At 40.5% G+C, this 16455-nt stretch overlaps 1 protein-coding gene across 2 annotated transcripts in view; it reads right to left on the bottom strand.

Annotated features, from left to right (window-relative positions):
• LOC150087454 (uncharacterized) overlaps nt 1-16455 on the bottom strand; it is a 244669-nt gene that overhangs the window by 89786 nt on the left and 138428 nt on the right. For both annotated transcript variants that reach the window (XR_016546847.1, XM_090371195.1), the window contains exon 3: nt 6292-6357. Coding sequence is in view for 1 of the 2 variants with exons in the window: in XM_090371195.1 (XP_090227321.1) it covers nt 6292-6357 (66 nt within the window). In the remaining variant the exon portion in view is untranslated. The remainder of the gene's footprint in view (nt 1-6291; nt 6358-16455) is intronic.

The raw sequence follows: 16455 nt of genomic DNA, 5'->3' as shown, positions 1-16455 counted from the left end.
AAAAGCTGTCCTGGGAGCATCTGGTCTCTACTGTCGGCAACTCTGACCCCTGGAGTATCATCTATCTGATAGTCACAAATAAGCTGCCAAGGGGGGAGGTAATCCCTTCCACCATCACTCTCCAGGGTGCCATGACCAACAACTGGCACGATACTGTAAACAATATACTAGACGCCACTTTTAAATCCATTGAAGGAGACAACACTCCTGAACAGCAACTGCTATGCCAAGCCAACGATGCATACAAATCCCCCAGGACGGAGGAGCCCTTCACCCAAGCAGAACTCCAAATTGCTATTAACAAGATAAGAAACAGGAAAACCCCAGGATTAGATATGCTCGAGCCGGAAATAGTAAAGAAAGTGGCTGAGTACACCCCGAATCTGCTCCTGGACCTTTACAACCACTGTCTCCACTCAGGCTGGTTCCCTACGGACTGGAAGGTGGCAAACATTAAATTGATCCTTAAAAACCCTTCAAAACCACAGCACAAGCCGGACTCCTATCGGCCAATAGCCCTCCTGTCTGTGCTCAGCAAAGTGTTGGAGCAGCTGCTCAGACATAGGATTGAATCACACTACCTCACAGCTAGCTTAACAGCAAACAAACAGTTTGGCTTTAAACCTGGAAACTCAACCCTCGACGCACTGGAATGTATCCTTAACATGGCGGAGAGCTGCCGACAAAAATACTTTCTCCTCATCTCTATAGACTTTGCGGGGGCGTTCGACGCCCTCTGGTGGCCGAGCGTCCTCGCAAGACTCAGGGCAGCCCAACTGCCATCAAATCTATTCAGCTGCATAAGAAGCTACCTAACAAACAGACGGATCCTGGTACAGGCCCCTTACTGCAAGGTAGATCGACAGATACACCGAGGATGCCCCCAGGGCTCAGTATTAGGCCCCCCTCCTGTGGAACTATGTACTGGACGAGTTCCTCTCCCTCGACTTAGGGGGTGTACAAGCATTGGCCTATGCAGACGACCTCTCCCTAGCCCTTACTGCAGATTCAAGAGCCCAACTAGAAACTCTCGCGAATGCAGCAGTAACCACACTGCAAGAATGGACGGAAAGGCATCGGCTCACCATTTCGGCCACCAAGACTAAATCCATCTTACTCAAGGGCTACCTAACCCCAACTAGACCGCCGCAAATAAGAATCAACAATAGGACAATTAAGCTAGTCACAGAACTAAAGTACCTGGGAGTTATCCTGGACCGTAATCTGTCTTTCACCCCACACCTAAAATATATACAGGCTAAGATGAAAAAATACGCTGCCATGCTTGCCAGAGTCACACGTTGCGACTGGGGCCTGAAAAGGCGCACACTTGCGATCCTTTATAAAGCAGCCATTATCCCGGCAATCGCATACGCCTCCGGTGTCTGGTTCCACAAAGCCTCAACAGCGGTAAACCGCAGACGACTGGATATCATACATAGACCCATCCTATTGACCCTCACCCGAGCATGCAAGACAGTCTCTACTCGTGCACTACAAGTGATCACGGGCGCTCTCCCTCTTGATCTTGAGGTGACTCGCAATGGCATGCTTCAGCAACTCAGACGTGGCAAAGTCACAACCTTCCAGGACCACACTACGGACCCGGCTAATAACTGTAAAGTTGAGAAATACAGGCTGCAAACGTACTTGACATCGATATGGCAACAACGCTGGACGATTTCTGACAAAGGAGACATCACGCGAAGGTTCTTTCCGAACTTGCAAAAGGTGTACCCAAAATATCCGACATGGCTCTGCCCTGGTCTCCACGTCACCTACCTTCTCACAGGACATGGAGCTATCCGCCACAAGCTAAACCTCTTTGGACTGACAGATAACCCAGCCTGCGCATGTGGTTCCCTCGAGACCTGGGACCACCTGCTACACGAGTGTGAACTGTACGAAGATCTGCGTGGACACCTCATCACATGAGTCCAGTTCAACCCCAAAAATCAGGAGCACTACCTACTGGAGGATGAGGGAACCTACAATGCCCTAACCAACTTTGCTCAGTGCCTCTTTGTAAGACGCCAGACTCTTCCTTTGCCGGAAAACCTAGGACAACTAGGATAAATACAACAACAATCACAACAAATGATGAACCAAGATAAAACTGGACTGTGCCTGAACTGCACTCTCCCAAATACTGACCGATGGAGGACACCGATTCCATTTGAGAACTGTTAACCAAACGCATTGACTACAATCGGACCTTCGGGAGTCCACCCTGACTGTGACTGAAGCCTATCCTACTGAATATCCACCAGTGGACGGACCTGGATCCCACGAGTAACTTCTTAATAAAAGACCAAGCATGATCTGCACAAATGTCAGACAGACCTGGACTGAAAACCTGGACAGAGATATCTTCACTCCACTCCTGGGAATACCAAATGGGGCAGCCCTGACGCCTTGGCGCCCGACTGAAGCCACCCCACATGTATGCCCTGTTGGCGAATAGGCCAGCTCCCTTGCCTGGCCTACTTTCTACCCTTCCCTGGCAGGGGATGAGGGGACAGCTGCTGTCACCTCCCCTTCTCGCCACCCCTTCTTTTCCTTCTGGTGGGGCATGGGTATGCCCCACTGTAAACTGGAGTTGTCTTCCCTATCGGCTCCATACTTCTATCTATCTCCCCCCCAGTCTTCAGTCTCCCTCCCCACTCTACCTGCACGCTAGTGAACGCCCCACACAATCTAAATTCCACAACTGAAAATCAATTTCGCCCACCATTTCTTTTGACCTCCTAGCGCTTCCTCCTCAACGTGATCACATTTTTATTTATTTTATTTATTTATTTATTTTTATTTGTTTTATTTTTATTTTTTTTATTTTTTTTTATTTTTAGGTCCTAGCCACTGAAATCTCAGGAAATTAGGTGGCAGGACCTGCCAGAGTGAACTATATTCTAGTGGATACCTGGTCTGCCTCCACGGGGCGAAAGTGGGACAACGTCCGGCCTCAGTAGGGGTCTGGCGGCTAAATGACCAGATGAACAACGGTACAAGGCATCACACATATACAAAGTCCATACACTTTTAAATCTCTGGCTTTTCCAGTCAACTGGTTCACCTACAATGTAAACTACGCGGAGATGGGGGAAACCCCTGGTACCGTTTGACCCTAAACACACTTTACATTTCACTTTACACTTTATGGCCTAAGTTGCTGACGTGCCTACAATAACCAACCTGTGTTATTGGTTTTGGGATAAAGAAATAGAAGTGACTCACGGGAAATGCCTTATACCTCCTCAGACCGATTAACTGCAGCGGCGAATAAAAAGACCTTTAAGTAATTTTTCCGGCCGTCGGTTTGTTTGAATCCAGGTCTTCCCAAACGAATAACGAGCGGTGAAGTAACGGTCCGCGGTGCTCTCATGTTCAGATGTGCGTTATAGAGGAAAAAATAAATGTAGATCCAATTCACCTGCAATTTTCATAATTTCTTTAAGCGTTTACACTATTATAGTTATTTGATAAGTATGTTATCATTAATCGTATTTAACGATTACGTGGAATTGAACCACGACCAATTAAAACTACACTGGTGTGCAAAATTTAAGGACCAGTCAGCTTTTCACCTGTAGCTTCTCATAGGAGTGCCCTGATATGGAGAAAAGCATACCAAAGGAACCGCGTGAGGTACAGAAATGATGAAGGAAACAACACCGACACAACAACGGAAACAAAACGGTACAGAGGGACTTTATTCAAAAATGGTAACATAGCACTGACTGCCATGATATAGATACATCACTGCCAAGGATGGAACAAAGGGCAGAGCTGGTCCTCAGTAGGAGATATGGCCTCCCCTAATGTCGATGCAGGTTTTGCACCGCCTGTCCATACTTAGAACAATGTTGTTGACAAGTTCTTGCGGTAACATCGTCCATTCCTCTGTCAGCGCCATCTTCAGCTGGTGAATATTTTCTGGTGGGTGTGGACGTGCTGCAAGGCGTCTCCGTAGCGTCCCATATGTGTTCGATGGGATTTAGATTGGCAGAACGGGCAGGCCAATCCATACGAACAATGTCCTCACTTTCCAAAAACATAACACAGTTGCAATGCGATGGGGTATGGCGTTATCATCCATAAACACGAACTCGGGGCCAATGGCACCTCGGAACAGACGCACATGGAGAAAGATTACCTCAGTATAGTAGCGTACACCGGTTACAGTACCGCCTTCTAGTATCTGGAGTTGTGTACGTCCATCCAAGGTAACGCCTCCCCAGACGAGAACACCTCGACCGCCATATCGTTCCCTTTCAGTGATGTTTACGGGGTGATACCATGTACCAACCTCTCGCCAGATCAGCTGACGTCCATAATCGCTGCTGACACTGAATCTACTCTCATGAGTAAAGAGTACCTTAAGTAAAGATATTGTGGTTGTAACCTTTAGAAATAGTGTTGGTCCTTAAGTTTTGCAAACCAGTGTAGTTTACTGTTCTTCCGAAATGACCACTCCGCTATGCAAGGCTAATTGTGCCTCTGGAATATACGTCCCGTTGTGGAAGTTGCTTCTATATCCATAAACGCACGCCCGTATCTCTTATATATTGTATCGGCAAAAATGTGGGCACTCTTCCCGCTTTACTGGTTGAGGGATGAAAAGCCGAAGTTAGGGGATAAAAAAATTAAGCAAGTGACATTCAAGCCCAGCTAGCTCCGCTTCGTGAAAAAAAAATCCATAAACCTCCCTCACGTCCCCACACTGTGGTGCAACTGAAAGGGAACTGGAGGGAGAACGTTGTTCTCCCTTGATGCTCGGTGATGAGGAACATGTATTTCTAATGAGGAAGAGTGACCTACAGAGCAACTTATATAATAGAGAAGAACAAAGGTATCTGTTTTATTTGATTACACATATTACAGAAATATATATGGTGATTCAAAATTATGCGTAAAAATTGGGGAACATATTCTAGGTTCCAAAATAAGAACAAAAAAAGGGTCATATAGAACCTCGTTTTGCCGGATGTCAATAATGATGGTTTTGACTAGTGTGGAGAGCGTTTTTGTTTTGCACACTGGCCCTCTGGATACTTTGATTATGGATAACTTGTGGCTGGCAACATTTGGATGGCACAAATTATCCGAAAATTGTTTTTAACTAAGCACATACCTTTATAGTTGCAGTGTATGCATTTGCGTATGGGTTCTTCCAGCGGGGTAATATGCCATGATACAAGGCAAGAATTGTACAGAACTGGTTCGAGGAATGTGAAAGTGAAATTCAATCTACTGCGATGGTCTCTTTAGACACCTGATCTCAATCGAATTGAGCGACTGTAGGATGAGGTGGAAAGTGCTGCACGGAGTAGAGATCCATGCAGTACTTTCCACCTCATTCAGTTTCCAACAACTGAGGGGAGAAATTGAGTCAAAATGGACCAGCATCCCTATGGCACGCATTTCATGCCTCGTTGAATCTATTCCACTACGACGAATCCAGACTGTTCTGAGGGCTAAAGGGAGATCAACTCGTTTGGCGAAGGATTTGATCGAGTAGACTAGGTTAAATTATTGAATTTACTGGAAAGAATAAGAGTGGATTGGATGGATAGAAGAATGATTCCCGACTTAACCACATGTGACGAAATGTTTTTGAGAACTGGTGGCACATTCTGAAGAGGGATTCCAGAAATTTAATTAAGATGCTAAAGGCGTGTTGTTGTGATAGGTACGTGATGAGAATCAGTTTTTGTGAAATGAGGAAAAATATTATTTGGAAGATTAGGAATTGGTTTAAAGAAAATATTGGTATTTTGTCTGGTACGGAGTGTGGTAGTATATGGAGCAAAGACATGGACATTGCGAATGGAAGATATTAAACTGTTGGAAAGTTTTGAGATGTGATATGGAGAAGGATGGAAAAGATAAGGTGGGTCGATAAAGTGGGAAATGAAAAGGTTTTAAGAAGGATGCATGAGAAGACGGAAGAGATTTGGATTGGACATGGGTTGCGAAGTGATGAAGGATGTGATGGAGAGAACGTTAAGGGAGAAGAGATCTGGAGGTTGAAAAGATATTAACGAATTGAGACAGGATATTGAATATGGGGAGATGAAGAAGAGAGCTGAGGATAGAGAGAAGAGGTTGTTGCTTTGTATGCTGGACCTGCCTTTGGCACAACTGGCGATGGTTGCTGGTCAAAGTGTGTATATATATATATTAGCATAATGAAGTAGTTAAAAATGGTACAAAATAATGTTTATGTACGTATGTATTATTTATTGATTACAGGTAGTAATAGCAGTTCAGAAGAAAATAAATTTTTCTCACCTTCTAGCAAATCATTTTCTGATTGCGATGGCTTAATCTTTTTTTCATCTTCTAAGGTTTGGCGATCTGAAAAGTAATATGCAAAAGCATTATTATAAGTAATTCGATAGAAATATGACGTATGGAAAGGTTTTTTTTTTTTTTTTTTTTTTACTAAATCTAATTAAGGTTTTTTATATTAAAAACCTACATTAATTACATGACTTAACTTGCCATCTTTATCCTAAATAAATGAAGCGGGATAAAGTTGGCACTTTAGGTTTAATAAAGGTTTAATAATCTAATTAAGATTATACTTAGTCATATCAGGCTCGCATGGACAGTTGTTTTTTTCACCTTCGTTTTCTGTATTTTTATTTAGTAGATATCTGACATGAAATGAAACAGCTTCGCTTAGGAAAAATGTAAACTTTTAAACTATAACTGTAGGGGTTAGCATAAAACAAGTTTCCGTGATGTATTTAAAAGTTTTAATTTGATAATAGCTAATTATCATGCAACTATCCTGCTTACTGCCTATGGGCACATACGAGCGATGTATCTCTTCAGGCGTGCCACATGGTGGTGTCTTATCTGGGCTCTTGTTTACAGCACTTATCTCCCCACTTGTTCAGTCCACGCATGATTCTTTGTTATGTAGATGATATGAAGCTCCTCACACCGATTTCTCCACACAATGATCTCTTGTGATAACAGCATCAATTAATAATGCACTCATGGAATTTGCAAACTATCTCAAACAGTTCGGATTAAAAATAAACCCACAAAAGTCGGAATTTATGATATTCTCCTTAAAGAAAATGCCTTCTTATATTCAGCCAACACTGTGTAATTCTCCTATCCTCATCGTCAATAAGCATACTGATCTCGGGGTTGTTTTTGATCTTAATCTCTGCTTCAGTAACCACACAGACAAGCTGCTCATCCTGGCAGCTCGACTCCGATAGATTGCCAAACAGCATTTACATTATATTAATGACATCAGAACTATAAAATATATAAAACCACAGTATAATCTCCGCTTTTATATGCTGCAGAGGTATGGGCATCCCTGCTCCTAGCGCAATTCGACTACTTTTTTCTGCGGAGTTTTGTCTCTAAACAAACAAACTTCCTCCACAGCTAAGGACAACTGAAATAGCTAGTTTTATACAAATTCACAGGCTCCCTGTGCTGACTTACTACGACTGTTAGAATGATCGTTGGCGAGATTTCGGCACCATCATTTTGGGACTTGTGCTCTTGGAGAGTTTCTCAGCCTTCCCTCAGAGCGACTCCAACTCTGTGTCCACATCTCAGCCATCTCTACCTATCCGATCGGTTTCTGCCTTTTCAGCTACTCTCACGTGCCCAATCTTTGGATGCTGACCTTAAGTTTTCTTGTGACTGGGAATACATTCCATTTTTTCCATTTATTTGTACACACACAGTTATTACACACACACATATTATATCTCCTGGTGCACTTCGTACGTGTATCCCAGAGTCAAGGGTGGCTCCTAGGCAAAAGCCCCTCTCCACCCAGTTCATCTTTTTTGGCGTAGAACCTCAACAAATCTAGTCTAAAAACATGTGCGAGGTATTCTACCACCTCCAATATAAGACAGCTGTTGCCCGGTGCCCTTCTCTAGGCCCGGGTTTACGTTATGTATTTGTGCCGAATGCACAAGTCCCGCACCCACCGGAAGGGAATACAAACACCTCATTATTGAATTGCACTTCCCTGTCCCTGATCTAATCCTTCTCGTCGAAGCTCGTTTTTATTGCAGCAAGCCAACAATGCCATCTGATATGAAGATTGCTTACTAAAAGTTTTAGTATTACAGTGATGAACTTATTACTTCTGTTCAGTGCGAAGATCGTTGTCTATTTTATATTATTATATATATATACATATATTCTTTGTATAGTGTGATGTATATAACTGTTTATTGCTTTGAGCATTGTATTGGAGAGTTTCTCATTTTGAGTTGGTGAGAATTAACTTGGTGGCCTATGCTTACGATCTATGAGAAAAATCAGGAGCTGGAGAAAAAAGCTGGCTGGATCTATATTGGAAAGTATTTGGAATTGAAGTAAGTTGTATGAGCTAGAAATGTCTTGGTCTAAGGCTGCACATGATGGATGCTGAAGGGCGGATTCAGTATGAATAGACTTCCAGTTGTTAAGAGGCTGCAAGTTTCCCTGAAGTATGCTTCAAAACTAAAGTATTTGGGATTATATTTGGAAGATTGCTTATTTTTTACTGAGCGTATTAAATATTTAAAAAATAACATTAAAATATTGTCCTTAAGGTTCGGAAGAGTTATTAGAGTGAATATTGAGAAAGGGATGAGTCTTAAACGTGCTTTATGAACGACTGTCTCTTCCCATTCTTACCTACGCTTATAGTGCTTGGTGTAACAGAGCTGTTAATTCAATATTCAAAAGTACACGTTAGCAGCGCAAAGGTTTTCTCTTCTAGGTATAACCCGGGCATTTATACCAAGAAGAGAGTTGTAGCTGGATATATCCAGAGTACCTATATCCAGGAGAGCGTTACACCCAGATTATATATAGTCCTGCCGAGATGACTCAACTTCATGCAATAAATACGTAAGTGAAGCATCGCATTGTATTGGAAGAGAAGAAAAGAATAAACGCAGAACTAATGAGGATTTGGCAACTTAGGTGGGATGAATCTGATAAAAGTAGAGATACATTTTGCTTCACTCCTCTTAGTACACAATAAATTTTAAAGGAAAGCCCTGAGTTCAGTTTAATTTTCATAGTATTGTACTTTTTAAATAACTGGATAAGGCGTTCTACTGAAGCTTAGTCAGCTGGGCTTGGCTACCTGTACCGTGTTCACTTGTGGAGAACGTGAGTCGGCTTATGCTGTATTACAATCAATACTTAACAGGATAGCCAGGGAGAATTATTTTTGACTTTCTAGATGAGTCAAACCTATCAATACTGTGTATTGATAGAGAATTTTTTTTTTCATGTTAACTTCAGAAGGAAACTTTTTTTTTTTTTTTTTCTTTTCTTTTCTTTTTTTTAAATGTCGAACGTTTCTGACACAAGAGCATACTGGACATTAGTGATCGGCCTCCAAGGGCACGGATGGAAACTACTTAGAGGGTAAGGTTTAGACGTTTTTCATTTAGCAGAGACCAGGCGGTATAGCTTCTGTTCAAGTGTAAGAATACAAGTTGCAGTTATTGAGTTTTATTTGCACTTTAATTTTAAAATCATATAGAATATAACTATTTTGTGTTTGAAGTTAAGTGGTACAAAACGCGTATGGGCTTCGTCTCTGGAAGCGTCAGTAATGTCTTCTCAAATGTGTGTATGGTGGGTGGGTATTAGACTCATTTTTTGATTTAGCCATTATTTTTGAGAACTCTTACGTGCCTGTACGTTGTCATGAATCATTTTGATTGAATAGGCGAACGATGCGGCTTTGATAGAACCATATTCCAGAAAGAGAGGGTCACATCATTCTCATCGAAGTATAACTAGTATTTTCAAGGTTGCATTTGGCAGGTATCTAATGGGCCAGAATTTTGATGTTAAACGGTCTCCCAGAAGTTCTATTTAAAACTTGCCGACTGTTGGCGAAGGAACTTGAAAGAATGCGTTTACAAAACTTACCTTTCCAATTTATTAAAATTGAAATAAGTAATTAAAAGGGAGGTCTCGACATTGATCAAAGTATTTAATAACCCTGTTAGTAATGTAGTTTCTGACCAGCTCTATGAATTGAAAATAGTCTCATATCGAATGCATGGGACTATGGATATTTTGTCTGAAACAGATCCCCTTGAGCAGATCTGTTTCAGACAAAGTATCCATAGCCCCCTAAATGTCTCCTTACGGTTTAAATTCATCATAGTAGGTATTTTATGCTAACCCTATACACCGAATGATCACTGAATTATGACCACCTTCCAAATACCGCGTTGGGCCACCGTTCGCACGAATAACAGCCGCTATTCGCCTAGGCATTAACTCTACTAGATTCCTCCGTGTGAAGACGTTCGTAGGGATCTGCAGCCATGCTGCCTGTAGAATTCTGATCTCGAGATGCGTCATTATGCTGTTGGAAGAACTCATTCGCAGATGAATACACTGTAGCCATGGAGCGGTGCGCCTGCTGACAATTTTAGATAACCTGTGGCATTCAAATGTTGCTCTACTCGTATCAGTGAGCTCGATGTGCACCATGGAAACATTCCTCACAATTACACTGTTGCCACCAGCCTACATTGTGGACATTTGGCAAGATGGGTCCTTGGACTCTCTTGTTTTCACCATATTTTGGTTTCCTCATCAGGGTGGAACGGCACGAACCAGGATTCGTTAGACCAGGCAATGTTTATCCAGTCTGCTGTTCCTGAACCCACTGTGACTTTGCTTTTTTTTTCCCGACAGGAGTGGAATTTGATTTGGTCGTCGGTTGCGAGTCCCCTCCGTGGCAAGGGATGTGTACTCTGAAATACCTCTCCAGTTACCACTGTTGTACTGAATTGTTATTTGACTGTGTATAGCCATTCTGTTGTCCTGCACAAGTCGTGCCGGCCTCCATTGGCATCGTTTATCACGACTGATTTGGACCACAGGATCACCTTTCTGTGGACTAAATGTTTTGTTTATCGGACCAATTTTGTGACACTAAAGACAGTTGTGACACGGTTTCCGAGAGACTCATACTGGCGCTGACTACTATGCCACGTTCAAAGCCACTTAAATCTTTCGTCTCGTCTATTCTTGTACGTAAGAAAGTGATACAGTCCGGCATATCGAGTCTGTATCAGAATCCTTTCTAAAATAAACTTACGTGAAAACTATTCTTTACATCAACTGAGCCGCGAATTTATTTTGACACGCTCACGTTTTGTTTTTCGTTTAATTCTCCTGTGAAGGTTCTCCTGCAGTACATCCTGAAAATAGACTCCGTAATTTACTTTGCCATTGACCTTAAATTTACACGTTTGTAAGTTGGACTCATTTCACTTCTGTGTACTGAATAGATAGAACCTTTTGAGACTTTTTCTGGAGATAGAATACAACAGACCCACAGAAAAGTATTGGATAGCTTCATCCGGCAACGTATTTGATTAATTGTGGACAACGTGCAATTCGTCCTGTGAACACACAAACTTCTGCAAACAAATGCACATCATATGATATCAGCAACAAACTCCAGTACCGTTAAAAAAATAATTTGAATTTAGATAACCAAATAAACGTAAATTTGGGAACACAGTGTTAACCTTATTATTACAAGAGAAATTGTGCTTGACAACTAGAATTTGTAGTTGTGATATAGTTTATCATCATAATAAAGAGAAACTCGCTTTGCCTTTTCTAGAACTATCTTTATCCGATCGTGCCTCCTTCAACTAAGAGCTGTTGAAGTCCCTTTATCAAGTTGGAACAAATGAAACAAACTTATTATTTAAGTCTACTTTCTTACACCCCCACCTAAATTTTCCAAAACGTTTTGGGTAGGTTCATACAGAAAGATGGATCCAAAAAGGATGTCAACAGGGACAAACCAAAGGCATATCATGAAATGAAGACTGAACAGAAGGTGATCACAAGTAAGATAAAAAGTAAAAGTTTATATAATACTTTCATGTACATTAAGGAATAAACAGTATATGGGTATGGGTGTTTATTGGCGCATTAGCTGCTATGGCTATAGTGCATAAACAGTATAGAGTTTGTTTCAAGCTGGATGTTCAGTAGCTTTTCTTCTTTTAGAAAAAGATATAAAAATATACTAGAAATGAAGTAGGGATACATGAAATTAGCTCTTACAAAAGAAACTTGTAATTCCTTGAAAAATGCAGTCTGTTCACTTTGGATCATATCGAAATCAAAGGGCTGAGTACGTTATAGTCCTGTGCAAGACTGGTATGTCCAATTAAGAAACCTGCGGTAGGTTAACATTTTCCACACATTACTGTACTACAATAAGGAATTGAGAAAGAAATAGCCCGATTTTGTAATTGCTCATAACGTGTTTACTTCCTTGATAGGATTTTCTGTTTTTTATATTTTTTGATTATAAAAATTTACCAACTTTCACTGCATTTCAGAAAAAATAAACACTGCCATTTTTCACCACAGTTCTCTCTTAATTACTCCTAAGGTATCTTTTTTTTTTTCTATATCGTTTGATCAGGACCCCTTTGCTGGGTTGCCAGGCAAAAAATACCCTTTTCGACGAATATCTTAAATTTTCTTTTGAATTCATTCCGTTTGATTAACGTGGACGTTTTGAAGCAAACCAAATTGGTTGAAGGATATTCGAGAACCGGAAAGAGTAATACTTGTGAGTAACTTGTTCACTTAGGCGTGAACCACTGTTGATCACTTTTAATGTATTTAGACATGAAAAAACTCTCATCGAAAATCTGCTGTGCATGTTCACCCAGTTTTTTCCATTCCATCAGAAAAAGTTAGCTAATTAGAATCACTGAACGTTGAAATTCGGCTGAATGAAAAAGAAGACTCCGAATCGGTCTCTTTGAGACTTAATGCACTTTGAAATATTTTGTAACTTCTCAAATATACCAGAACATCTTAATATTGTGAATATTGTTTATCTGTGGAGATAATATCGTCTAGAGATAGCTTGGCGTATGGAAATATCATATTTATTCTCAGTCTGTTTTCGTTTCAAACTGCCTCCTTGATGTAAACATGCAAATTTATTCCAATTAGAGGGCGCATCTCAGACTGATCTTCCAGGAGACTATTAAATATCCATCGCTTGCCTCAGATAAAAATTGACTGGTTAATGAAGCTCTGTAATCGCCTGCCCATGCAGATACAATAAACAAAGTCCCATGACATCCAATTAATTCTACTGGTGGGTGAGTTGGGTCGAAACCAGATAAATATGGACTATTCATTTTCGATCGTTTGGGTTGAATTCATATTCTTATGCAAAGGAAGTATGAAACAGGATAAAAAAATGCCATTTTCCTTCGCTTAATTGCCAGAATTTTTTGGCTGGAAAATTTGGGTTCGTTTTCTTTCCATTCAGTGGAAAATTCTGTAGAGGCTTCAAGCGAGGCTGAGTTAGCTGGACTTAATCACAGTAAGGAATGAATAACGTTTCAGTACTTTTACCCGTTTGTTACATTATGTAACTGATGTATATAACGTACATAGATGTGTTTAAATTATGCTGTTTCTTATGAATTCGATCATTTTATTTTTATGTTCCTAAGAGGCTTGGTGGTTAAATTCAAGTATGACTAATACTTGAGGGCATTAAAGACAAGATTGGATTAGTGAGTTAGCTGGGAACCATGGAGCAGCTAAAAAGTGTGGCCACAGAAGTTTTCCAAAACTAAAAGGATGAATGGAAAATATTGTATGCAGAGTACTGTATGACGATACAGTACTGTGCATACAGAGTACTGTATCTTCATTTGTTGTTGTTGAAAATATTTCTTTCTTTATCTTGCAGGTTATTTGTTTGTTTTGGTATTGTCGTTCATTTTTCCTTTTTCAGTTTCAGAATATAAATAATTCTAGTTTCGCTTGCGTGGAATAGATCTGCGTATAATAAAATGATAGAGTGCAGTATTCAAAGTCCAGGTGACTGGAAGTCTAAAACATAATATTGAATGCATGGAAGGAGTGCATTTAGATATGAAGAATAAGCCAACAGTTTTTCCACTTCGTACCCTTAACGTTTCAATTCATAGCCTTACGTCTATATTAAAACCGGTCACTAAAGCGGACTTGCACAAGGTTAGAACGAAAAGATTTTTTTTTTATTTCCTTTCTTTACAGCCAGTATGGCTCAGTGACATCATTCTACAATATATGTTTGACCGTCTTCTGAGGCAGATTTTATATTTGCAGATATATTATGGCATTAGAAAATTTCCAGAATTATCGTAAACTGTATAGATCCACACATATAATTCTCCTTAGGGAACAGTTGGGAGTGCACTCACTAAGTTGATTTCTGTGCATAAGAATTTTTTTTGCTTAACAGTGAACTAGTCTGCTGTGGAACATGGTTGCTATTTTAATTATTATGGCGCCTCTGTAGCCAGGTGATCAGGGGCAGCAGTGCATAGTACACGCTTCTTGATTAGACCGGGGTTCGAGCCCGTGACCACCAAATACGGAGTATGCGGAAAGGTCAGGGAATGACCACCGCATATCCCTGGAGCAATATGGCCTTAGTTGCTAATGCTCCTAAAAAACAAATAACAAATATTTTAATTATAGTAATCCAGTTTCGACCACTTGTGCTATTAAATTGCTTTTATATCGTCAGATAGGTAATTCCTCTCTTCTTGTGTAGCAGTAGTAGCAAATTATGCAAGAAAGCAAGTTTTATATAGCATCAGCCACACACACACACACACACACACATTTCATCCATCCTTACTTTCAAAGAATATGTCTAGTTCTTCCTTGAATTTTTTCAAACCATCCACTTCCACGACAACAGATGGAAGGTTATTCCAGCAATCAACCACTCGCTGGCTGAAGGCAGACTTTAGCACATATATCATGCAACCATCATCTTCAGGCATTTTCAATCCACTGCAGGATGAAGGCCTCTCCAGCAGCTTTCCAGTTCCTTCTGTTTTGTGCTATGGCCATCCATTTACTACCCACAAACTCATGAATTTCATCTATCCATCTCCGCTGTTGTCTTCCAGGTTTTCTTCTAGCTCCTCTTGGGTACCATTCTGTTATTTTCTTAGTCTTCTGTCATCATGCTTCGAGCTATGTGCCCTGCCCAAGACCATTTTAGTTCTTTAGTTTTGATAAGAATGTCCTTTACTTGAGTTTGCTTGAGTTTCTCTTCTTATCTAACAGTCTGATTCTCAATATAATTCGTTCCATTCTTCGCTGTGTAGTTCTCAGCTTCTCTTCCATTCTTTAGGTGGGTGCCCAAGTTTCACTTCCATAAGTCATGGTGGGGAGTATACATTGGTTCATTATTTTACGTTTCAGACAAACTGGGATATTTCTCTTCAGTATGTGACTATATTTCCTGAATGCTATCCATCCAAAATTTATTCTTCTCTTGACTTCCAGCCATTTATCATTATTACAGCTAATAACTTGTCCCAGATAAGTATATGAATCTACCTTTTCAATCACTGCTCCATCAATGATTATATCCCTTTTGTGGTATACTTGTTCATCATTACTTTTGTTTTAGCCATATTCATCTTTAGTCCAAAATCCTTACTAACTGTGCATAACTGATTAAGATTTTCCTCTAATTCTTTGGGATCGTGGCTTATGACCACAATGTCATCTGCAAACCGTAAATGGTTTAGGTACTATCCGTTCACATTGACTCCTTTCTGCGACCAGTCTAATCTTCTGAAAGCTTCCTCAAGGGCAGCAGTAAACAGCTTCGGAGATATTGTGTCTCCTTGTCGAACTCCTTTCTCGATTTTAAATTTGCTACTGTCTTTGTCTAGTCTAATAAAGGAGGTAGCGTTGTCATATATTTTCTTCAAAATCGTAATATATGGGGTATCTATGCCTTGTCTTTCCAGTGCCCGAAACATTGCCTTATGCTGTATGGAGTCCAAATGCCTTTTCGTAATCCACAAATGCCAAGCATAATGGTGTTTTATATTCATTTGCTTTCTCCATTAGCTGTGATATTACGTGAAGGTGATCCATAGTTGAGAATCCTGTCCTAAAGCCAGCTTGCTCTTTCGGTTGATTCTCATCAAGTATTCTTTCTAATATGTTAGTAATGACCCTTGTGAACAACTTTTAGATGTGGGATAACAAGCTAATTGGTCTATAATTTCCAATTTATGATTTATTTCCTTTCTTATGCAGCAAAACTATGATTGCATTTTTCCACCCCTTAGGCATCAAACCTTTTCTAATGCATTTTGTGAAGAGCATGCCAGTTTTTGTGTTATGTCTCTTCCTCCCAATTTTAACAACTCCGCAGTAACTTCATCTTACCCTGGGGCTTTCTGATTCTTAATTTTCTTTAACGCATGTTCTACATCATCAGGAAGAATATCGGGTATGTCGTATGTGTTGCTACTTTGCGATCCATCTTCCCCACTGCTGGCATCATTCCCTCGCTCCTTGTATAATTCTCTATAGTAGTCTTCTGCTGTTTGAATTATGCCTTCTCTGCTGTTTATAAGTACA

Source organism: Mastigoproctus giganteus, chromosome 4, assembly GCF_048544385.1.
Source record: "Mastigoproctus giganteus isolate SK-2022 chromosome 4, ASM4854438v1, whole genome shotgun sequence".
Taxonomy (NCBI): domain Eukaryota; kingdom Metazoa; phylum Arthropoda; class Arachnida; order Uropygi; family Thelyphonidae; genus Mastigoproctus; species Mastigoproctus giganteus.
Note: the sequence above shows the minus strand (reverse complement) of the source record. Positions and strands in the feature narration are given on the sequence as shown.